Source organism: Trichechus manatus, unplaced genomic scaffold (genome assembly GCF_000243295.1).
Source record: "Trichechus manatus latirostris isolate Lorelei unplaced genomic scaffold, TriManLat1.0 scaffold00280, whole genome shotgun sequence".
NCBI lineage: Eukaryota > Metazoa > Chordata > Mammalia > Sirenia > Trichechidae > Trichechus > Trichechus manatus.
Window position 1 is genome coordinate 824124 of NW_004444216.1, and position 26437 is coordinate 850560.

At 35.9% G+C, this 26437-nt stretch overlaps 1 protein-coding gene across 1 annotated transcript in view; it reads left to right on the forward strand.

Moving 5' to 3' along the window:
• RSBN1L (round spermatid basic protein 1 like) overlaps positions 1 to 26437 on the forward strand; it is an 81963-nt gene that overhangs the window by 32703 nt on the left and 22823 nt on the right. Inside the window, exons 2-3 of the mRNA XM_004390063.3 lie at positions 2571 to 2687; positions 11590 to 12230. Of these exons, the coding sequence (XP_004390120.1) occupies positions 2571 to 2687; positions 11590 to 12230 (758 nt within the window). The remainder of the gene's footprint in view (positions 1 to 2570; positions 2688 to 11589; positions 12231 to 26437) is intronic.

The window sequence follows — 26437 nt, forward strand, 5'->3', positions numbered from 1 at the left end:
CCGTGTAGGAGACCCAGGTTTGATTCCCAGTCAGTGTACCTCATATGCAGCTACCACCTGTCTGTCAGTAGAGGCTTGCCATGTTGCTGTGATGCTGAACTGGTTTCAGCAGAGCTTCTAGGCTTAAGACTGGCTAGGAAGAAAGTCCTGGTGATACACTTTTGAAAGTTAGCCCCTGGAAACCCTATGAATCATTACAGTCCCGATCTGCAGCTGATCATGGGGATGGTGCGTGACTAGGCAGTGTTTTTTTCCATCGTGCGTGCGGTCATCATGAGTCAGGGACTAATTCAGCAGCAGCTAACAACAGCAACCGTTACCAGCTGTACTCCTTTGCTTTGATTATAATTGCTTTTAAAGAAGCACTTTGTCACTTCGATAGGTGAAACTGGGTCCTAATTTGTATTTTTTGAATATGTAATTTATCAGTTTTTAAATATGTTTATTAAACATTAAATTTTTGAGAATTATCTATTTAAGTAGCCTAGACCTGTGCTGTTTAATATAGTAGCCACTGGCCTCATGTGGCTATTGAACACTTAAAATGGAGCTAGTTCAAATTGAGATGTGCTCCAAGTGTAAAATATATACTGGATTTTGAAATCATATGAAAAAAATAATGTAAAGTATCTCAGTAATTTTTTAATATTGGTTCTGTGTTGAAATGACATTTTGGATATATTGTGTTAAATAAAATAACATTATTAAATTAATTTCACTTATTTCTTTTTATATTTTTAATGTGGTTATTAGAACATTTAAATTTGCATAGGTGGCTAGCATTATATTTCTTATTGGACAGCACTAATCTAGACAGTAATCCGATCATTAGATGATTATGTCTTGAATTAGGGTGGTATTTATAGAAAGGAGATAGGAGGGATTTTAAGAGTTTGTGCAATGTGCATATACATTATATAATCTCATTATATTACTGGATATTTTACAGTTTCTGTGTGTTTCTGTCATGGCTTTGTTATCAGTAATCTTTTTGAGAGTGAAGAATATGTCATTATTTTTCCTTCTCTTGTACAACTTGTCTGTTGCTGCGTGAGTAGGAACTTGATTAAACAAACAAGAATTAATAAAACATTAAATAATTTTATAAATCCAAGGTTTCAATTTTTAGAATACAGTCAGTGATTCCTTATACCCTTTATGTTGAGATGACAATACCACCAGCCTGCCAAATCATTCATATCTCCTTTAAAAGGTGTAAGAGTAAGGGCGCTAACATCTAGTCTTATTTGTACTAGGCTCTAGATAGTTATTTTAGATCTTTCATTTAATCTTTACATTAATGATATGAGTAAAGTATTAACCACCTTTTACAGATTAAGACAGTGAGATTAAGTTTTCCAGTGTTAAGTCATAAATCCAGATATGTCCAGCTTCCAACTTCAACCTTTTTCTACTGTAGCTTAGTATCTCATTTAAAGGTAGCTAATTATTTTATTTTTTCCCATACAAAAATTTATACATACATTGTTATGTGACTCTAATTGCTCTCCCCATACTGTGCCAGCACACTCGTCCTTCCCACCCATGAGCTCCTAACCCTCTCTGCCTTCCCATCTCACCTCCGGACAGAAGCTGCCGGTTTAGTCTCTTGTATCTACTTGACTAAGAGGCACACTCCTCACGAGTATCATTTTATGTCCCACAGTCCAGTCCAATCCCTGTCTGAAGAGTTGGCCTCAGAAATTGTTTTAGTTCTGGGCTGATAGAGAATCCAGGGGCCATGCTTTCTGGGGTTTCTCCAGTCTCAGTCAGACCATTAAGTCTGGTCTTACTAGAATTTGAGTTCTGCACCTCACCTTTCTCCTGCTCCATCTGGGACTCTGTTGTGTTCCCTGTCAGAGTGGTCATTGGTGGTAGCCAGACATCATCTACTTCTTCTGGTCTCAGGCTGATGAAGTCTGTGGTTTATGTGGCCCTTTCTGTGTCGGGCTAGTACTTTCCTTGTGTCTTTGATGTTCTTCATTCTCCTTTACTCCAGGTGGTTGGGACCAATTGATGCATCTTAGATGGTTGCTTGCAAGTTTTTGAGACCCCAGACGCCAAAGTAGGATGCAGAACATTTTCTTAGTAAGTTTTGTTATGCCAGTTGACCTAGATGTCCCCGAAAGCATGGTCCCCAGACCCCTACCCCTGCTACTCTGTTCCTCAAAGTGTTTGATTGTATTCAGGAGACTTCTTAACTTTGGTTTAGTCCAGTTGTGCTGATTTCCCCTGTAGTGCGTGCTGTCCTTCCCTTCACTAAAGGTGGCCAATTATTTTAAGTTGACATGAAGTAAGTGAAGAATAATCATTAGAATGAAATGTAAACTGAAGTAAATTTTGACAAGTTTATCATGTGTAGATTATATGTTCCATATTCAGTATATGAAAGAAAATTTAGAAATATTTATTCCCTACAACCTGAGAGGTTAAAAAAAGATACATTTGTTTTTCATTCTGATTTTTTTTGTGTGTGTGTGTATTGTAATTCCGTAAATTTTACAATAGCTCATGGAGAAAAATAAGATTGTAATAGTTTTAAATCATCTTCCCTTTATTTTGTCTTTCAGATAAAATCAAAGACAAAATCAAAGAGAGAGACAAAGAAAAAGAGAGAGAAAAGAAGAAGCATAAAGTAATGAATGAGATCAAGAAAGAGAATGGAGAAGTAAAGATTTTGCTGAAAGGTAAGTGTATATTGAGTAATTTTACTTGTAAAATATTGTATTGCTCAGTATACTTATTTGGTAAATGATTAAAATAAGAGATGTTATTTGTTGCTGAGAATAGACATTAATGGTCAGGAAATGAAAGTAAATGTAGTGGGAGTTCTGATCTGTGTGGTAACATGTCTTTAGTGTATTTAGTGAGCCATTAAAAGTAAAGGTTAAGCTTCATTAAACTATTAGATTCCTTTAATGATTTTAAAATAGATTATTGAATTCCCCGTTTGCATTATTAGTCTTTATCCATATTTAGATAATCTACAGTAAATGGTGAAAGCAATTTTTAGCATGATAGGGATGGCAAAAGAAATGATCTTATAAATATATGACATTAATCATATAGTCTAGGATTTAGGGGGAACATTTTACTCTGAGCTAAATCTAGAAGAGGTACTCTTTAGGTGTATGTTTCTTGGCATGCTTAAGAGTATCCTCTTTTTGTTTCCTGTTGTTTTGCTGTTATAAGGATATTCATTTGTTGCTTATTCATGGAGAAGGGAGGAGAATTTGAAGGGTGTGTGACTGGTAATAAGATAGAATTTGTGGTAGAAGTAAAGACATTCTTAAATTCACTTGAATAGCAAAGTAAGAAGAATCAGTGGCCTTTGGTTGCTAGAGAGCTAAAAATTCATTAAGATGCCCTATCAGGTTGACAGTTGCTGATCAGAACGCTTTTACCTTGATTAATTTCATATTGAATTTACAGGTTGATAAGCCTTTATATCTACATAAGGGAGAAAAGGCCATAGCACTTCATGTGCAATGAAATAACTGGTTAATTTATATTATTTAAGATTAACAGTATTAGACTCTAGTTCATTGTTTGTCATGTTTCCAGATATTCTTTGGTGGCACTTTATATAAGCTCTACTTCCTACGTGTCAGAACTTTATTTTCTATGATATTCTTTCAACTTTGAAGAAACACGTCAAGACTTAAGTTGATGGCTACTTAGTTAATGCCCATGATCTTTTTGTTCTATTTCCTTTGCCAGTGTGCTTTAGCAGTGTTGTTTAAGTCTAGATGGTAAGCCTTTGAGGCAGGAACCCTATTTAACAATAGTGCTGTACAGCAGGTAATGATTACTGCTTGAATTGATTACTTAACTTTACCCTATTGGTTTAGTTAAATAGGCGTTTTCTTATTCATCCACTTGAATGTACAGTGATGCAAATTCCTGTCACTTGAGAAAGATTCTATGTCTTATGTTTTAGAAATATTTTATAAAAGTTATATGTTCTCGGTTGAATGCTAGATTAATGTACATTAATGTGAAATATGTAAATCTAGGGGGTATACATGCAAACAAAATAAAAAATAGCCTTAAAAATGAACATTTTCTAGTAATGTGCAGTACTGACCTTAACTTGGAAGTAGATGAAAAGTTTAAGAGATATTTTGAACCGAACTAAACTGAAACCCAGAGGTGATAAAGGAAAAAGAATTAGGTAGACTTGGAAATTTAGTTTGTGATTTCCAGGATAACCATGGGGAAATTTAGAGAAAATATTTTTACTGTAAAATGGAGATAAATAATACAATTTAAATACTGTCTTATAGAGTTGTGAAGATTAAATAAGGTAAAGTATGGGGTAGGTGCTGAGTATAATGCATGGTCCACAAATAATAAGTAGATATGAATCTTTCTTTTAAATAGATATGAAAGATTAACTCTTGTGATTGAAAAACAACAACAAAACTTTCTCCTCTACTCAGTGGCTAACATATAGATAATTAAAAAGATAAAAACATGATTAATCTGGAAAACAGTGCCTGTCCCACTGTAAACACCAAGTAAGTGTTAGTTATTGTTATTCTCCACCCAAAACAATTTTCTCTGCATGTGTAGCCATTTCTCAAGTGACCCTATGATCAGGGGTAGGCATTCTTTGTTATTGGTGTCCTGGAGCAACAAAGAATCAATTTGGCAGGAGCAACATACTATTATTTACTACTGTGTGCCCCTTTTCCTTAATGGCCATCAAATTTTATTCTCTCCTTGTTATAATTTTCTCCTGGTAATGCTAATGTTGCAAGCTATTGACACAAATAGGCATTTGATGATGGCATTTCCAAGTCTAAAATAGATGCTAACTCTTATTTCACACCAATCTCATTTCCTCCAGGTTTTCCTTAAAAACAATGTCAAGTTTAGTATGACTACAGATACATACACAATTATATACATACTGAAAATTTTTATTAATATAAAAGTCTTGTTTTTCACTGATAAAATAGGATTGTTTGCCATGTTAAAGCCCTTATTTAAAGGAGCAAATAACGTTTATACTAAGTTTATTTAGTTGTTCTCATCCTTTTATATCTAATGTCTATCAACTGCTGAGCACACGTATATGTTCCAGCCATGTTTATGTTGTTTATTAATGGTAAGTTGTAAAAACATTTATGTTATGATTATAGTATTTTTGAGAGTAAATTTTATCATTATAGCATATCAAAAAAGCTTGCTGGTGAGCAGGTGGAATGCGAGAAAGGTCACAGGTAGGTAATTCATGGCAGAAAGGGTGATAATATCACAGTGGGGGAAAAGCAAAGTTGTTTTCCCAAAGACCAAAGGTTGAAATAGCTAATTACTACTTTTTTCTCTGTATGATAATACATGAGGTTGTATGTATTAACTCCGATATCAGCTCTGAAATCAGACCCAATTTTTCTGAGCAGCTTTTATTTTTCCTTTATTAACACAAAACATATACTGATGTTAGTGGTAGAAGTTAATGCCAGTGAATCTGTGATTTTTAAAGGGGCTTTTCATAATTAGCCATTAACATACTGTTTCTGTATTTGTCTCTGTTTTTGTGTGTGGTTCTTTCTCTGCATGAGAATCCCTTTCTTTCTGGCTATGTGTATGTGCTGGCATCTCTCTCTGTGTCTGTTCCACTTTCTTGCTCTGGTTCTGGCTCTGTATGCGTGTATGTGCCTGAGGTCTTCTGTGTGTGCGTGTGTGTGACACACAGTGTATGCACGTCTGTTGCAGTGTGTGGCTCTGTGGATGTGTATGTGTCTGTCATATACTGTGTGTCTGTGGTTCTGTAGGGGGAAGACCACCCAATCAACCTTATGCTTTTAAAGAATTTTTATTTTCTACATGTACATATACTATATTTCATATGTAGACAAAAAAATGAGTGAAAGATTACATAAAATCCTTAAAATCTTATCTAGTGAATGCTAGTTCCTCAGTTTGGCTTAAAGGTAAAGAATGCATTTTATCTGTGTGTATTGGGGGTCCCCAAGATGAGTCTCAGGTTTGATGATTCACAGGACTCAGCATGTAGTCATACTCATGGCTATGATTTATTACAGCCAAAGGATACAAAGGAAAATCAGTAAGGGGAAAAGGCACCATAGGGTCGTGTCCAGAAGAAACCAGGCAGAAGATTTCAAGAGCCTTCTCCCGGTAGAGCCACACAATACCTACTTAATTCCTCCAGCTAATTGTGACAACACATGTGAAATGTTATCTACCAGGAAAGCTCATCAGAGACTCGGTCCCTGGGATTTTATTAGGGATTGGTCACATAGGCATCCTCTGTCTAGCATGGACCAAAATCCCAGACTCCCAGAAAGAAAGTAGATGTTTAGCATAAACCAGGTTGTTTTCATAAGCAGTTTAGGCACAGTGAGCCACTCTCATCAGGGAATGGTGGGAACCCTCCTGCAGTCCAAGTTCCCAGATGCAGCCAGGGGCCAGCCTTGCAGGCTGGCCTTTGTAAGGATAGCAGTCACAGGCCTGTTAAGTTAACTATCTTCTGTACACTGTGCTCACTTTAGTATTTAATTATAAAATATTTTACCATGGGAATTTAACTCCTTGATGAGCGATATAAGAATCTTTTAACTGATTTCTTATTAGTTTTCAAGTTTCTAACTGTTAAAATACTTCTTGTCCGTTCTCATGAGTGGAAAATAGGTAAGCTAACTGTTGTGCTTATTTTATCTCAAAGTAACGTGTTTTAATGACTAGATTTTCTGTTTTAACTTTATTAATGTGTTGGTTGTAAATGTAATAAATAGGACATTAACTTATATTTTCATTTAAATGAAATTCTGTTTATTTTGGCAAACTATACAATTTGTGCAATTTTATATGTATTTTTAATTATAGGATTTAGGCATGGTCTAACCTGTTGCCATCAAGTTGATTCTGACTCATAGTGACCCTATAGGACAGAGTAGAACTGCCCTACAAGGTTTCCAAGGAGTAGCTGATAAATTCGAACTGCTGACCTTTGGATTAGCAGTTGAGCTGTTAACCACTGTGCCATCAGGGCTCCATTAATCACCTAGGCCTTTTAAATTTTTTTTAATTCTAATGTTTAGTTCATCCACTTTTTTTTTCCCTTGATTTATTTGGATATTGCTTTCATATATAAACATTCTGCATCTTCCATTTTTTGTATTAGCCCCATGTTTTAGTTTTGTTCATCGTTTATTTTGTTTTTTAGATATTAACCTAAATCTAATGTTTTGATGGAGTCCCTGGGTGGTACAAATGTGCTAACCAAAGGGTTGGAGGTTTGAGTCTACCCAGAGGCAGTCTACTTCCAAAAAAATCAGACATTGAGTCACAGTTAACTCCATGGTAACTTTTTTTTTTTTTTAAAGTTTTGATAGTTCATACCTATGTAGCAAGTATGAATTTGTTAAACTCTTTAGAGAATCAGCACTTTACATTTTATGACTTTCAAGCCTCTGCAGTGAATAATGTTGACGAATGTTTATTTTTGCTTTTCATGATGATGTGATTTTGATCTTCATTGCATACTTACACATTCTTAGAAGTGATAATTTATTATTAACATTAAACTTCCCTTTTACAGAACTCCCATCACCTTGAGGGAATTTCATTTTTAATTTTTTTTTAATTGTACTTTAGATGAAGGTTTACAGAACAAATAATTTCTCAGTAAACAGTACACATGTTGTTTTATGACTTTGGTTAACAACCCCATGACATGTCAACACTCTCCCTTCTCGACCTAGGGTTCCCTGTTACCAGCTTTCCTGTCCCCTCCTGCCTTCTAGTCCCTGTCCGTGGCCTGTTGTGCCCTATTAGTCTCATTTTCTTTTTTTTTTAATTGTACTTTAGATGAAGGTTTACAGAACAAATAGTTTCTCATTAAACAGTCAGTACACATATTATTTTATAACATTGGTTAACAACCCTACAACATGTCAACACTCTCCCTTCTCCACCTTGGAGGACCTTTTTTTTTTTTTTGGTGAAAATATACATAGCCAAAGATACACCATTTCAAAAATTTCTGCATGTACAATTCATTGACATTGATTACATTCTTCCAGTTGTGCTGCTATTCTCACTGTCCTTTTCCAAGTTATTCCATCACCATTATCTTCAACTCACTGTCCCCTAGGCTTCCCATCAAACCTTTTGAGTTGCTGTTGTCAGTTTGATCTCACATAGATAATACTTCTTTTTTTTTTGTACTTTAGATGAAAGTTTACAGAACAAATAGTTTCTAATTAAGCAGTACACATACTGTTTTATGACAATGGTTAACAACCCCATGACATGTCAACACTGTTCCTTCTCAACCTTGGATTCCCTATCACCAGCTTTCCTGTCCCCTCCTGCCTTCTAGTCCTTGTCCTTGGACTGCTGTGTCTCATTAGTCCCGTTTTGTTTCTATGGGGCTGTTCAGTCCCCGGCTGAACGGTGAACCTCGGAAATGACTTCACCACTGAGCTAAAAGGGTGTCCGGGGGCCGTACTCTCGGGGTTTCTCCAGTCTCTGTCAGGCCAGTAAATCTGGTCTTTTTTTCTGTGTTAGAATTTTGTTCTACATCGTTCTCCAGCTCTGTCCAGGACCCTCTGTTGTGATCCCGGTCAGAGCAGTCGGTGGTAGCCGGGCACCATCTAGCTGTACTGGCCTCACTCTGGTAGAGGCCTTGGTAGCTGTGGTCCATTAGTCATTTGGACTGATCTTTTCCTTCTATCTTGTTTTCTTCCTTCTCCCTTCCTCCTGAAGGGGCGGGACCAGTGGAGTGGAGTATCTTAGATGGCTGATACTCAGACACTATTCACCAAGGTAGAATGTAGAACATTGTCTTTATAAACTGTGTTATGCCAGTTGAGCTAGACGTTCCCCAAGACCATGGTCCCCAGAGCCCTCCGCCCAGCAATTCAGTCCCTCAGGGAGTTTGGATGTGCCTATGGAACTTCCATGACCTTTCCTTGTACAAGTTGTGCTGGCTTGCCTTGAGGGAATTTTTGTTCTTGTTTACAGGTTATTCATATGATGGAAAAACTTGACTGAAAGGTAGACAAGCGGAAAAAATCTATAAATCTCAGGTATTCTGAGAGACATCTTTTCGTTCATAGATTCATTAAGTTTATTTGTAACAATATGGATGCCATGAGGGACACATGATGGAAAAAAGTATCACTTTACTCTAAATTCATATAAAAGTTGTTTCATTCATTCTGTATGTCCTAAAGGACATATGATATACATGTATTCTATCACTGAAGCAAATAATAACTTTTGTATTAATTCAGAGTAAAATGATTTCCAACTAGAGAGATGAGGGAAAGCAAAATGAAGGAAATGATGCAAGCGTTATCTTTTATTTAGTAGTCATTACTGGGCAGGGCAAGGGTGTTTTAGGGAGAAGAAATGCCTTTGCCACTAGTACAAAGATAAAGTAGGACTAGGTATGTTTTATAAAAAATTGTAAGTAGTACACTTTGACCAGAGCATCTCTTACCTGAGAGCATTGTTTTTGGACTAAAGAGTTTGTACTTCATTTGGTAGCAATTGAGAGCCTCAAAAGCAGTTAAGCCAAGGTATGAATATGATCAAAACAATATATAAAAATCGTAGAAAGATTAATTTGGCACCAGCATTTAGGATAAGAGACTCATGAGGCAGTTAGACCAAAAATGAATCCAGTATGAGTAGACCCTGACTTACAACAGGGTTCCGTTCTGACGACTCCGTCTTAAGTTGGTCCTGATTTAAGTTGAATACCTTTTTTTTTTTTTTAGTTTTCATTATTATTGCCTTTTATTATCAGTGTTTTTATAAATCATAACATTGAACATCTGCAAGTGAACATCTGAGAATGATAACATCAGCAAATTATGCACTGCAACATTGTATGTAGTACGTATGACTAGCCATAAGATGTTAAAAAACAGATGGTTGTAAGTGCAGTTCTTCATAATTTGAATATGTCGTAAGTCGGGGACTACCTGTAGTATCAAGGAAGTGAAATAAAGGCAGTAAGAGATGAGTTGGATAATTCTGTCACGCATTGGAGATATTAGAAAGAACGATTTGAGAAAATATCATTAGATTTGGTATTTAGACATTCTGGGAAGGCAAATTTGAGTAGATGGGAAGCAGAACCAGATTTTAAGGGATAAGAATGGTAGGGTAATAACAGGAAGATATTGACATAGATGGTTCTTTTTAAGGAGTTTGGTGGTCAGAAGAAGAGAAAAGACTATTAGGTCAGACCTTTTGGAATTGTTGAGAGGGACTTAATTTTAGAAAGTAGGCAGCATATCTCACTGGAGACAGAAAGGAATAAAAGAGGTATGTGAAGATGGAAAAATTTGAGGTAAAGAGGAAGCATGTTGGAGGAGTTAAATTCTTGACAGGTTATTGGTAAAAATGAAATAACAGAAACAGTGAATGCCTTCCTTTTCAGCTGTTAGTTTAGTGACTTTTTTGTGTTATCTTAGGAAGCATAATATTTTCTTTTGAGAATGTTTACTTTTTTTCTTTTTCTTGTTATTAGAAATGAATATACTGTGATAGTGTTACACATTTATATGGACACTTAAATTCTATAGCTGTGCACAATGGTTAAGTGCTTAGCTGCTAATTGAAAGTTTGGCGTTTTGAACCCACCAACTGCTCTACAGGAGAAAAGACCTGACAATCTGCTCCTGTAAAGATTTCAGCCTAGGAAACCCTATGGGGCAGTTCTACTCTTTCCTATAGGGTTGCTACAGGTTGGAATCAACAGCACACAACAATAGCCTCTGTGGGTTAATATTTTATTCTTTGGAGTTCTAAATTTCTGAGCCCACAGAGTCTACTTGCCTTTGGTTACAGATGTTCATTAACATATATGTTTTGATTCCCCGTTTGTTTTTTCTTTTACTTTTTATTCATCTCTTTACTAATAGTGGGTATAATTTGAGCTTAGGATATGAGAAATGATTCCCATTTTGTCATTTCCATTATGGTACCTTGTTGAGTCTTCATTGGAAACTCTGTAAACTGTGGTGGACCTAAAATGGCCCATTTTAAAGGCAAGAGAAGTTTACTAAAGAGGAAATATGGTAGAAAGCTAAGGAGTTGCTGTGTTTGTTACTGTTATACTATGCATATATTTTTCTTTTTCCATGATTTATAAATCTCCTTGATACCTCATTGACTCGATGTAATTTGTAAGGCCTGAGATAAAGTAAAATTGACAATATCAGAGGGAAACATCTTTAGGGCATTGTTCATATTGCCTTTTATTCAACTTTTCATTTCTGTTTTTTTTTATTTTAAAATTTTAAGATTATGTTTTCTAAAATATTCACTCATCTCATTACTTCAGTAAACACTTACAGAGCATATGCTACATGTCAGAATGGTATTATACACCATGTGTATAATTTTGTCCTAAACCTTCCTCTTTGAGTATGTATGTGTGGGGGCTAACTAAATCTTGATTATCAGTGTTGTGTAAAATGAGTCCCGAATAGAAACCTAATTCTGAGTAAATTTTGCTTATTTATTACAAAACATTTCATAAAGCATGGTTTTTTTTTAGTAATTTAAGTATGGAGTTTCAAAAAAAATTTTTCCCAACAGGTGGGAAGGAGAAACCAAAAACAAATATAGAAGACTTGCAAATTAAAAAGGTAAAGAAGAAAAAGAAAAAGAAACACAAAGAGAATGAAAAACGGAAGCATCCAAAAATGTATAGCAAATCCATTCAGACCATCTGCTCAGGATTGCTGTCTGATGTTGAAGATCAAGAAGCCAAAGGGATCCTAAATGATAACATAAAGGATTACATCGGAAAGAGTTTGGATACCAAGACTTATGATTCCAAAATTCCAGAGAACAGTGAGTTTCCATTTGTCTCATTAAAGGAGCCACGGGTTCAGAATAACCTCAAAAGGTTGGACACTTTGGAGTTCAAACATCTCATTCATATTGAGCACCAGCCTAATGGAGGTGCATCAGTTATCCATGCCTACAGTAATGAACTCTCCCACTTGTCTCCTGTGGAGATGGCGAGGTTTGCAGAAGAGTTTGTGGGACTGGTGTTCAGTGAAAATGAAAACTCTGCAGCTTTCTATGTAATGGGTATTGTTCATGGGGCAGCTACTTATTTACCTGACTTTTTAGACTACTTTTCATTTAATTTTCCCAATTCACCAGTGAAAATGGAGATATTGGGAAAGAAAGATATAGAGACAACGACTATGTCCAATTTTCATGCTCAGGTAAGAGGTTTATAGTTTATTTTTTTTAAAAAAATAACCTTTAATTATATGATTTAGAGAAGTTTCTGTTTGTTTCTGATTTTCTGTAGATTTGAAATAAAAAGGTAAGAATACAGTGAAACCTTTTGGCGTATTAAGAGTGCATTACTTTCTTGATGTGGACTGCAAAGTTTAAATTTCAGTTCCTAGTTTAAATTTCAGTTTCTGTCTTAAAGATAACTAATGAAATAATTAAGCATCTGTTGTCATTTTTTGGAAGGATTTATCTTGGACCTGATGAAGGGCATTTAGCTATGCATTTTGCAGTCCTTAAAACAGTTTTTTTTTTAAACCTGAAAATCACCAAAAATTGCTTCTTGCATTATGAGGTAACACCCTTAAAGTGCTTGGCACTGGCTCCATCACATAGTAGGATGGAGTGCTTGATAAATGTTGACTATTAATTATATTAGGACCTACCAATTATTGTGGGATTATATGAGAAAATTAGCAAATTAATGCATATATTGAACTAATTTCCATTTCCTGCTTTTCTCTGTGGTGTAGAATATACAGTATTGTAGTAGACAGAGGCAGAAGCCAAGTCTGCTGGCTCTTGAAGATGAATGTGGGCCCATCTGAAAGGCTGGGGCCATTGTTACTGATCCCTAGATCAGGGACTGCGTAGGCAAGGAGATTGGCCAATTCTCAATTCTTACGTTTAATGGTGCTACAACTTCTGTTTTCCTAGGAGCTGTAGTAATTGACAACATTCTAGTTTAGTAGGAAGAAAAAAGTAAAGTCTCAAAGAGATCTTAGTGATAATCTATTCTAACCTTTCTCAACTTACAGATAAGCAAATAGACATAGCTAGAAATCACTTATTTTTTTAAGGTTGGCAGCAGTGCCAGGAGTAGAACAAAATCTCCGTAATCCTTTTCTAGGACCCTTTCCCCAACCCTGAAGAAGGTCCCCTTTTTTTTGGTAGGTGTTCAAGTTGTAGTCTCCACTTTAGAAACAGTAGTCTAATGTCCAGTCCCATCCACACGTGCCAGATTCCCCCTCCCCCACAACAGTATGTTTGGTGTATGGTCTGTAGAGTACTGTAGTTTAAAAAATGTAGTAATTTAACGTGTGTGGCGGTGGGGGCGGGGGCGGTGTTTCCCTCATGTAAGATGTTTGAAAACTGGAATTTAACTAATTTTTAGAGCTGAAAGAAAGCTACAGAGCACCTATTATTAGCCTGTCATTTTATAGAATTACAGAGAGATTAGTGACTTGTCTAAGATTACACCTTAATTAGTGGCAGAACCAGGACTGGCATCTACTGTTTGAGTACTGACTGCCAAGAACTGTTCTAAGTATTTTATACGCATTTACATTTAGTCCTCATTACATTCTAATTTTAGCAGTGAGGAAGTAGAGATACAGTGGGAGAAGAAATAATTTGCCCAAAGTCCCTTGGCACTAGATCTCGTCATTTATCGTATGCCTGCTAAATGCTGGGTATTATGCTAGGCTACTTGACTCCCAATCCCTTTTGTTTCTACTATATCACAAACTTTGTCGCCGCTATAACATGCAAGTTTATTTCACTCAACTATTATATGAATAATACTCAACATTTTCTTTTAAAAAAGCTTTTGATGGAAGGTTAGGAAACATTAATTTCATATTAATGATAAGAATTTTCACCTTAACTATGTTATAAGTGCAACATAAAAACTGCATTTGTTATTAAATAAGGTGCTGGGACTTACTAATCATGCCAGCATGTGGCTGGGTTGTGGATTTCAAGTCCTTGATGAAACATCTACCCTCGTTGCCACCACCTATTCAGGGTTCTTGGGTAATTCATATATTTTGAAGAGGAACCTCTAGGCAGATGCACCCTCTTTGTTACCAGCTGTGGCTCTGGCCCCATATCTATGTGATTGGCTACCTAGTGACCTATACATGTCAATTACAAGGACTACTTTAGCTTTTTTAGCTTTAGACTAAAGGCAGGCAGAAAGCTGCCTGCACTAGGTCCATATTTCTTTTACTCTAAGGTTCTCCAGATTTTATCATTTCTGTGGTGTGGGGAAGAATATCTAGAGAAGAGCTACACTGAACTATTAATTTGATATTTTCCCCACACTGGACTGTTACTTTGCTTGGTTTTTTAAGAGCTTAGGAGACTGAGGAAGTTGTCTGCAGACCAGACTGGGAGGTAGCCACGGCTTTGTCCTTATGCGCTTGCTTTTTAAAAGCTAAATGGGATCCAAAAGAGAATAGTAGAAGAGAAATGAACACACTTACTCTAGCTTAGTTTTATTTCTGATCCTTAACCTAATTTCTCAGTAAAATCTCTGTCTCTTAACCTAATTTGTAGTGTTCCTCCAGGACTTGATTTTTTTTTTTTTTTTAAGTAAACTTTTTATCTACACAGAAAGGGACACAAGTTATAAGTGTATAACTTGGTGAATCTTCACAAAGTGAACACACCCATGATTTAAAAAATTAATACATTACTGGTAGCCAGAAGCCCTCCTCAAGCCCCTCCTATCACTGCTGTCCTCACCCCTACCACACAAAAACACCCAGATAACTATCCTGGTTTTGAACACCACAGATAAGTTTTGTCTGTTTTTGAACTTTTATATAAATAGAATCTAATAGTATGCACTATTGTTGTCTCTGACTTCTTTCCCTCAACGTTACGTTTGTGAGATTCAGCCAGTGTGTGTGTAGCATCTGTTTGTTCTTTCTTACTGCTGTACAGTATTCCATTGTATGAATATGCTACCATGTATTTATGCTGTTTACTGTGGATGGACATTTGAGTTGTTTCCAGTTTGAGACTCTTATAATAGGGGTGCTGTAAATATTCCTATACATGTCTTTTCTTGAACATATATATGTATTTCTGTTGAGTATATACCTAGGATTGGAATTTCAGGGTTATAAGGTATGTAAGTGTTTGACTTCATTAGATACTGGCAAATAGCTTTCTAAAGTTATTTATCAATTTCCATTTCCACCAGTAGTGCTCCATATCCTCGGCCACACTTGTTCATGAATATCTTTTTTATTCTGGACATTCTTGTGGCTGTGTAGTGGTATCTCACTGTGGTTTTAATTTGCATTTCTTTGATGACTAAAGATGCCAAATACCTTTTTATTTGATTAATATTCATTTAGATATCCTATTTCGTAAAGTGTCTGGTCTTCTTTTTTGCCTATTTTCCTATTGGCTTTCTTTTTTATTTTTTATGATTTTTTGGAGTTCTTTATTGTGGATAAGATTCTTTTGTGAGATATATGTAATGCAAATACTTTCACCGGGTGGTTTGCCTTTTCACTCTTAGGGTGTCTTTTGTTGAATAGAAGTTCTTAAGTTTATTGTAATCTAATGTGTAAGTTCTTCTTCCATTTATGATAAGTGCTTTTTGTGTCCTGTTTAAGAAATTTTTGACTATCCCTCCCCTGAAATATAGCAAACTAGTTGCTGTTGAGTCAATTCCAACTACTGGCAATCCCACGTGTGTCAGAGTGGAACTGTACTCCATGGGGTTTTCAAGGATGTGACCTTTTGGAAGCAGATTGCCAGGCCTGTCTTCTGAGGTGCCTCTGGGTGGGTTCAACCCGCCAGCCTTTCTCAGTGCTTAACCACTTGCACTAACCAGTATTCCTCCTATCCCAAAGTCATGAATATATTTTCCTAAGTTTTCTTCTAGGAGCTTTTATTATTTGACCTTTCACAGTTTAGATCTATAGTTCATCCAGAATTGATTTTTCCATGTAATGTGAGGTTCATATTCTTCCATATAGGTATCCAATGGACTGAGAATCATTTACTGAAAAGACACCCATTCGCCATTGCATTGTGGTGTCACCTTAGTCGTATGTGTGTGCTCATATATGTGTGGATCTGTTTCTGGACTCTGGTTCTATTACTCTACTTGTTTTAATTACTATAGCTTTATAATAAATATTGATATCTGATAGAAGAAAGTTACCAATTTTATTGTTCTTCAAGATTTTCTTGGCTTTTCACATTGTCGTATAAGCTTTAGAATAAGTTTGTCAAATTCTACAGCAAAATATGCTGGGACATTGATTGGGGTTACGTTGCATCTATAGATCAGTTTGAGTAGAACTGAAGTATTTACAACATTGAATCTTCCAGTCTGTGATCATGGTATTTGCCTTCATTTGTCTTATTTTCTATCAATAACATTTTTCTGGTTTTCAGCCTAGAGGTCTTGAACACCTTTTGTTAGATTTATTCCTAGGTATTTGAGGATTTCATTTTGTTAGTCATCCTTTTGAGGGCTTGGAACCTCTGAGCACCTCTTAGGGTATGCTGTTAACACTCATCCTGAGAAACTGGAAATGTATCTTGTACCCCATTTCTCTTCCAGCATTCCTATCCCCCTTATTATGGCATTATCATGTGCATGCTAATTACTTAGAATATTAAGACATTAGTAATTATGGCTATGAAAAATTTAGAAAAGACCAGTTTTCCAATTATGAATAGTTGTTAGTAGAATTATATAGTGAAATTATATACTTTGGTGGAGTCAAATGAATCAGGCTACATACTACCATGTGACTTTGTCCTCACCAAAAGAATTGGTTGAAATGATAATTGAGCTAGTGTTTGTCAGTATTCTAGGGGAAAGAAAGGAGAATGTAGCAATACTGGCATGTAGTATCACATAATATCAACCATAACAAAGACAAATTGTGAATAATAAAGTCACATCCATTTTCCAGTGGTTGCTCACGAATAAAGCTTGCCGATTTGGTCCTGATAACTTCTCATATACCAATCGTTATGTTCAATAGAACCTTCTCTACTTTTGAGATGATAATGCTTTCTAAGGAGCAGAGGAAAGCAGACTATAGAGAAAAGCTTCATTTTAAAAAAAATGTTGTAATCTAGTAATTATCCTTTAATTCACTTTACCTTTTATATTCTGAAAACCTTTGGTACAGTCAAAACCAGTCCAAAAAGCAGTATTCAGAAGATCAGTAAACATGTGAGAAGAGATACTAGAGTGGAGTTGATAGACAAGAGGGGTATGAATCTTACCCTGTATTCTTTTTATTTTATCTTAATTTAAAAAATACATTTTGTGGCATTAAAGAAATTCATGATAGTGGTAATGGGAAGCCATCTAATTAACACTATTTTTTAATGGATAAAATAGAGTGCATTTAATGATGTTAGAATGTGTATTTTGTGTTTTTTTTTATCCTAATATTGTAAACTGTGCAAAGAGTGTAGTTTGGAATGTTGTAAATAAAAGCCTGTTAGTTTGAATCTTAGTAAGTCCAAGTTTCGATGAAACCCAAAGAATCACAGACACCATCAGGGCCTGCATATAATGGCACAAGTTGTGCATTGCAACCATTCACAATGCTGTGAATGGAATTCCCTAGATTGTGCAACAAGATGGCCCTACTAGTGGCTTGCTGAACACAGACCAAGTCCATGCTAAGTTTGAAGCTTCCTGAGAATAATTTTGTTTTCTTTTTTAATTAAAATTAGGGTAGCCAAAATAATTCTGTTGAAACTAAGTAATGACTAATTATTAGCTGTTTCTGTAATCTTTGTAATGATGGTTGTCTTAGTCATCTGGTGCTGCTCCAACAGAAATACCACGAGTGGATGGTTTCAGCAAAGAGAAATTTATTATCTCATAGTCTAGTAGGCTACAAGTCCAAATTCAGGGCATCAGCGCCAGGAAAAGGCTTTCTCTCTCTCTCTCGGCTCTAGAGTCCTTGTTAGCAGTCTTTCCTTGGTCTGGGAGCATCTCAGCACGGGAACCTCAGGTCCAAAGGATGCGCTCTGCTCCTGCCACTGCTTTCTTGGTGGTATGAGGTTCCCATGGGTCTCTGCTCGCTTCTCTCTTTTATATCTCAAAAGAGATTGCATTAAGACACTATCTAATCTTGTCAACCTCATCAGTATAACCTCATCACAGTGATAGAATTTACAACACATAAGGAGATCACATATAATCTTATAGTGATCGAGTTTACAACACATAAGGAAATCACATCAGATTACACAGTCATACAATATTGGGAATCATGACCCAGCCGAACTGACAGATATTTTTGGGGGACACAACTCAATCCATGACAATAGTGTTTATCTCTCTAATACTACTCTGTAGTTTTCACAAATACTTATTTTGTACTCATTCAGCCTTTATCCTTGAATACTTGTTATTTTGAGATATGGTTGGTATATACACCTACTCCTCTCTTACTGACATGGTTAGGTTGCAAAGACCAGGTCATTGTGTGAAGATCAGTGTTATGTGAAAATGAAGGGTGACCATATCAGATCACAAAATGGAAGTTGACTACATCATTACGTAACTGCCAAATTATGTCATTACATAACTGCCAGACCACTGAGAATCACGGCCCATCCAAATTGACACATAACTTCAACCATCACAACCAGCGTTACTCTCACCTCACACCTCGGCTTTCATTACTGCCAGTCGTATGTTGTTAATGAGCAAAATAGTCGGATAGTAGATTTTTAACTATTGTCATGAATGCAAAATGTCAGATAATGAGATGGTCGGTAAGTGAGGAGTACGTGTGTAGATGTGTGCACATGCTAACACACAAATACACACATGCCATTGACAAAGGATCAAGACATCCCTGTTCTTTGGTTTTGGAACTCTTTTTCCATCTTCCTTTACATTCTTGCAGGTACCTGAAAGTTTTGAAGACCATGCGGAATCATATATTGTTTTAATAGGTCATGTCAAATTTCTCATGTTTGGCCCTGAGGTTAGTGATATAATATCAAACTGTGATTAAAATCTGTTTGAGAATAGAAACATACATGTGGATTTTTGTCCAGAGTTTGTACCTATCTAGATCAGTTAGCTTTTGCAGCATTAAACAGATAAAACCCTCAAAACTTAGTGACTTACAAAAACTTCTCACAGTTCTTTTGGTTGGCAGGCCAGTTCTTTTGGTCTTTGGCAGCTCAGCTGGAGCTGGATGGCCTCATTCCCATATGTGGTAGTTAGCAAACCAGTTGATATTGGGAGACCTCACTTATATGTCTGTTGGTGCAGTGTCATCTGGGTGGTGGCCACATTTCGCTCATCATCCAGCAGATTAGCCTGGGCACATTCACTTGGTGGTGATTACAGGGTTCGAAAGAACAGAAAGAGAAGGCAAGCTCCAATGAGCAAGCCTCTCCGAGTGTTGTTTGCTAATATCCGTTGGCCAGAAAGGTATATAGTCAAACCCAGATTCATGGGGTAGAGAAATAGATTCTACTTCCTGATGATAGGAGTGACAAAGTCACACTGCAGAGGGGTCAACATACAGGGCTGGAAGAATTTGTGGCCATTTGCAATCTACCACATCTGCCGTAATTTTTCTACCATTTCTATTTCATTCAAATACTCATTCAGACATTTATTGAACTCCTGTGTTCTAGATGTTAGGGATACAAAAAGTCAAGTAAGACAGAAGTTTTATCTGTCAAGGAATAGATGAGATTTCTATCTTGTCACTAAATATTTAATCAATCAGTGCTCACTCTGAACCCTGTGCTATGAACTGTGAGAATATGAAAACCAGAGCAGTTGTCTTCTAACCACCCTTCCCACATCTCCAGACTCCAAATTTTATTTTTATTTTATCCTTGTTCTGAGTTGTTTGTCAAGTAACCTACGTCAAGGTGTTAAAGGTGTATTTAATAATGAAACTATTAAATCTCACTTGATCTGTTAGCCCCGTCCTACCCTCTCTTACAGAATGAGAGGAGAAAACTAACCTTTATTGAATTCATGCTATCTTCATTTACTGCGCTAGGCCAATGAAGACAGTTTAATGTGCCCTCTTTGAAACATTGCCTGTGTTTGTACTAAATTATTATTTTGTCTAGTTGTACTATAACCTCCTCAAATATGTATGAACTAATCTATACAAAATATTATCATGACAGGCCCCAGATGCTTTAATTGAAAAGGGAGCTTTTATTTATTGTTAATTAAATTTAAAAATGGATAATAATATTTTCATTCTTATTTTGGTTGAAGTTTTATTTGGATATTTTTGAAATAAAATGTTGATAAAATGTCATTGCCTATTTTGAAGTATATGCCGGATGTGATGGAGAGTGGCTCCCCCTTGTGGCATAGTCGTTTATGTCAGATATTTATGTCACACGTATACAGTTTTTCAATAATAATGTGATGAGGAGCCCTGGTGGCGCAGTGGTTAAGAGCTTGGCTACTAACCAAAAGGTCAGCAGTTCGAATCCACCAGCCACTCCTTGGAAACCTAATGGGGCAGTTCTGCTCTGTCCTGTAGGGTTACTGTGAGTCGGCATCGACTCAACGGCAACAGGTTTTGTTTTTTCTTTCGAGCTGGCCTGAGTCTTTTAAAATAAGGAAATCCCTTTTCCTCCTTCCTAAAAACCACAGAATTAATGAGCAACTTCTTTTTTTGCCCTCAGATTTTGATTTTAATAATTATCCCATTTTTATAGTTTTTTCAAGTTGATGCTGATATGATCTTGTTGTTAACTGCCATCAAGTCAGCCTCTGACTCATGGTGACCCGATGGACAACGGAAGGAAACACTGCCCAGTCCTCTGCCATCCCTATGATGGGTTACAGATTGAGCTGTTGTGATCCATATGATTTTCATTGGCTGATTTTCAAAAGTAGATCACCAGGCCTTTCTTCTTAGTCCAGTAGAAGCCTGTTCAGCATCATAGCAACATGCAAGCTTCTGCTGACAGACAGGTGGTGCTGTGCATGAGGTGCTTTGGCTGGGAATAAGACCTGGTCTCCTACATAGAAGGTGAGAATTCTATCACAGAACCACCAGTGCTTCATTGATTCAAGCTAAAACATCTATAATCTGTATTTATTATGAATTACTATTTCTTAAAGTATTCTAAGGAACTTTTTAATTTCTTGAAATGTTGATAGGTATACTAAAACAACTACAAGAAAAACAGGCTTTGTAGTTATTATAGTTTGTATAATGCTGGATTACATAAGCTACGTTTGTTTATTTTAAGATTTCTCAGAAACTTTAACAGCCAATCTGCATGGTGAATATCCCAAACAGGAAGGCTTTTCCAAATTTATTAGACTGTAGAATACTGTTTTCAGAGACAGACTTATCAGGGAACACATTTTGGGAAACAGTAGAGCTGTTTCAAGTGAGTCATTCTTCATGCTTTTTGTTTCATTTTTAACATATTTGCTTCGTCCCTCTTTGCAGCAGTTTTTATAAGTAAAATAAGGGAAAGCAGTACCAAGTCTTATAGATTTAATTTTTGGCAGTGTGTTTCCCCCAGGAAAGCTACTTTTTTCTCTTTGTAGCAAGCTGACCTTAGAATCATGGGTTTTTTTGGTTTTTTTTGTTTTTTTTTAAGGTTACTTTAGATAGAGTTGCTATGAGTCAGAATCGACTCGATGGCAATGGGTTTAAATAAGGAATAATGAATAGGACCTTAGTTTAAACATAATTAAACAGTTCATTTTCCGTTAACCAAAGCTTCTGAGATTTTATTACTGGTACTTGCTGGCAGTCAGTACGGAAAGTCTCCCAATTCCTACTCTTTTCATTCCCTTCATAACACTCATATAGAATATATGAGGTGAAAGGTGTAAATGAAGCCATGATGGTAGTGATTTTCTTGGGTGAGCGTGTAGGGGAAGAGATTTAGATTAAAAATGTTAGATTTATTTTAAAAGGCAATATTTCAATTATAAGCACTTACAAGTATCATTGCTGTCTTTTATTGTGTTCTTTTTTGAGAGTTCTGTGCCTAAATTGAGAGGAGATGTGTGTGTAGTCTTCGTAACTCAGTGCATTTCTCTTTTAAGATGAGTAAAACATTTTTAAGTAGTGACATGTTTTGATTTTTTTTCAGGTTAATTTTTTAACTGCATCAGAAAATTGATGGTTTGATTAATGTTTACTGAAGTGAATAGAAGCAAGTACAGTAATCTCATATCCAATGTCTTCAGGATGTGAGGTTTTCCAGATAAGTGATTTTTCTAGGTTATGGAAGCATACAGTTTTAAAAACCACAATTTTCGTGAAAGGATCCTCTTTAACTGAACATATGCAACATAAATTAACCCTGTATTTTCCATTCAGGTTTCTCTTTATGATGTTGTAAATATAATAGTGATGCCGTTTGGGAGCTTTGGCTGTGCTTGCTTCTTGCCCCACCTCCCCTTTCTGAATGTGTGGTTTCTTAACAAGAATTTTGGAGATTTTGTGATCTTGGAGATTAGTTAGAATTGTGCCTAATATAAGAACGTATATGTAAGAAGAGGACCTTTGCATGAGCCATAGTCTTTGGCATTTATTTTGGCTAGAGATTTTTCCAACCCATTTTCCCCTACCCCCTTGAGTCCTGCATAGTTGAAATTGCTGGATAAATGATTTAGGAGAACCTGATGCTTTATTTTCTTATGATGCTATTGCAGGTTTACTTTTATTCCATGTAATAAGTGAATTGTGAAATTTGCTGTGCAGTATTTTAATAAAACCAGTGTCACCAAAATCAGGAAACATTCACATTTTTATAAACAGAAGTGCATTTTTTCTTGTGTTTTATTTTAATAGCCAAACTGCCATCTATGTATTTCATCCAGAGGTACATAACTTTTTGAATTTGAATACATTGTTACATGTAATTTGCCATGTTTGAAAACATTAAGTTAATGGTTGTATCTGATTTAGTATGAGTTTGAAATACTGGGTTATTAAGCTATAAAGTTGTAAAAAAAAAAAAAAAGTTGCCATCGAGTCGATTCTGACTCATAGCGACCCTATAGGACAGAGTAGAACTGCTTCATAGGGTTTCCAAGGTGCTGCTGGTGGTTCGAACTGCCAACCTTTGGTTAGTAGCTCTTAACCACTGTGCCACCAGGGCTCCATATGGTACATAATTAAGTTATATTACAGTATATTTTAAAATTCAGATTACTTTTACAAATGTAAGATTTTGATGAATTTAATTTTCAAACTTTAGCTTTAAATTTAAGAATATTTGTATTCATCTTATTGGATTATAGTATTATCCTTAACATTTGGAGAATAAATGTTTTAGAAGGAAGTTACTGTTACATTTTAAATATGATAGCTAAGTACAGAGAGTTTTTATAAAGATCATATTTTCTAGTAGGCTTTACCTTTGCTTTTAATAGTGGACAAATGGAATCTACTTTACAGTTTTAGCAAATTTAGATGAAACTTTGAAAACTGTACTTTTGTTACAGCAAATTACGTGTGTAAGTGAATTTTTCGTGTAACTTTATTTTTTGTATAAATTTTGCCATTAGGTGGCAACGACTAACTGTAAAGATTCAAATAAGATATTTAAGAATATAATTCAGTGAGTAGAGTCTATATAACTTCACTCTTTAAATTCAAGTTCTCCCAAAAATCCTTTGAAATATTTATGAATTTTAATAGAACCACTCTTAAAAATCATCAAAAATACACAGCCTCTTTTGTTTCTTAGTTACTCGATATTGATATGTTTGTAATTAATATTTAAACACAAAAATTTTACCCTAAGATGGCTGCATGTTAAACTTGTTAATTCTGGTTTTCTGATTATTAAATTTATTTATCCTCTCTTCTCTATACTTTAGTAATGTTATAGTAGTTTTTTGTAGAAAGTAAGCAGTTGTCTGAATTGCATGGCAACAACTGGGTAAAATAGAATTAAAAAAACTATTATTGGAGAAATAAATTCATATATAGTATGACCTAATTTTACCTACTGGATAAAGTGACTGCTATTATAATTTCAGAGTTCTATCTCCTTGTAGAAGATTGTCTTTGACCCCTAAATCTCGTCTAAAATTCACTCTAATAAGCATTCTTTTTTGGTGTGTCTTTTGTTTGTGTGTATTCTTGCACATATTTCCTTGAAAGAAAGTCCTGTGGACCATCAATCTATTTGATCTTGGCTTTAAAATTTAAAAGTTTGTTCACAGCACCTGTTCCTGTGGGAGAGCTCATAAGTTGAGTTGTGCATAGTTTTTTAGAATTCACTCACCAAAAGTTCCTCCCTTAACCTACCCCATGATAAACTGCCCAAATGATTTAGTAGATTATTGTTGACCCTGGGATGTAGTAGAGTGAACTGAGCTGCGTGGTAGGGACTTATTTGATTCTGTCTTAGAACTAGTTAGTGATTTAGGTAAGTGGCTAATTCAAATAAGAAAAAGGAACCTTAGGCCCAAAAATTTACCTGTTTGTATGAAGTAGAAACAATACCTCCTTAATTTGACTTTTTCAGAGCACTTGGGAAATTTGTGTTTTACAGTTCACCTTGTTTGATTTCACTTTAATTCTTTGAGTAGAGTCTGTATTACTTCAGTGGCCATGGGGTCTCTCAAAACTCAGATGGTCATTTGCAAATCCAAAACTGAGGACACAAACTCAGTCACCTAACAGAATCGTTGTGCTGTTATCAATTATAGTAAAATTAGCTCTAGTTCAAATACCCTTAGCTTTGTTAGACTTTATTTAAAAAATGTGTATTGATGACTGACTTTCTTATTGTGGTATGGTTAAACCTCATTGTCATTGAGTCAATTCCGACTCATAGAGACCCTACAGGACAGAGTAGAACTGCCCCATAGCGTTTCCAAGGAGTGGCTGGTAGATTTGAACTGCCAACCTTTTGGTTAGCAGCTATGTTCTTAACCACTGTGTCACCAGGGCTTCAAAATCAAACCCATTGCTGTTGAGTTGATTCCAACTCCTAGTGACCCTATGTGACAGAGTAGAACTGCCTCATAGAATTTCCGTGGAGTGGCTGGTAGATTCAAACTGCTGACCTTTTGGTTAGAAGCCAAGATCTTAACCACTGCGCCACCAGGGCTCCTTGTGGTGCTGTTAGTGCTTCTAAACATCTAGAGCATGCAATTTCTTGTAGAGCCAGGTTTTAACTTTTAGCTCTTCCAGTGTAGGAGATCCTAGAAACTCCTGGGAGATGGGGAGAAAATGAGGCCATGAGTACAAAATGATGGCACAGAACCCCTAATTTTGTAATTTGGGGCTTGCGGAAATGGTTTATAGTTCTGATGAGTGAATTTGTAACAGTTCATGAAAACTTAAGCTTGGAATTCTGGTAAATAAACTTATTAAGGGATCAGTGTGTCATTATTATACTGCTTTGCTGATCATAAGTGAGCCCTGGTGGCACAATGGTTAAAGCACTTGACTGCTAACCAGAAGGTTGGTGGTTTGAACCCATCAGCCACTTCGCAGAAGTAACAGTGAGTTGGAATCGACTTGACCGGCAGTGGGTTTGGGTTTGGTTTTGGGCTTGCTGATTATGATAAAATAAAATAAGAAAACAGTATTTTCTAATGTCTTAGTCATATTATTCTGTTATACTAGAATTTTTTTATGTTTTTTTATTGTATTTTAGATGAAGGTTTACAGAACAAATAGTTTCATTAAACAGTACACATATTGTTTTATGACAGTGGTTAACAACACCACAACATGTCAACACTGTCCCATCTCAACCTTGGGTTCCCTGTTACCAGCTTTCCTTTCCCCTCTTGCCTTCTAGTCCTTGTCCTTGGACTGTTGTGCCCCGTTAGCCTTGTTTTGTTTTATAGGGCTTATACTAGAATTTTTATTGTCATGTTTCTAGAAATATGTAGGTTGGGGATTAGGTGTTTTGTTACATGATGATACTATTTATGGTCCCTGGGTGGTGCAAACAGTTTGTCTTCGACTAATAACCTAAAGGTTGGCGGTTCGAACCCACCCAGTAGTGCTGTTGAAGAAAGGCCTGGCATCAGCCTCTGTAAAGATTACAGCCAAGAAAACTGTGGAGCAGTTCTACTCTGTAACACATGAGTGTCTTTGAGTGGGAATCAGCTTGGTGGCAATGGGGTTTGTTTGTTTGTTTTTTTTAATACTGCTTTGCTGATTATGATAAAAATAAAATAATATTCTCTAATGTCTTAGTAAAATTATTCTGTTATACACCAGAATTTTTATTGTTTTGTCATGTTTCTGGAAATATGTGGGTTGGGTTTAGGTGTTTTGTTATATGATGATGCTATTAAAAAACAAAAAACCTGTTACAGTCAAGTCAGTTCTGACTCGTGGTGATCCCATGTGTGTAGAAAAGAAGTGCACTCCATAGGGTTTTCAAGGCTGTGACCTCTTGGAAGCAGATC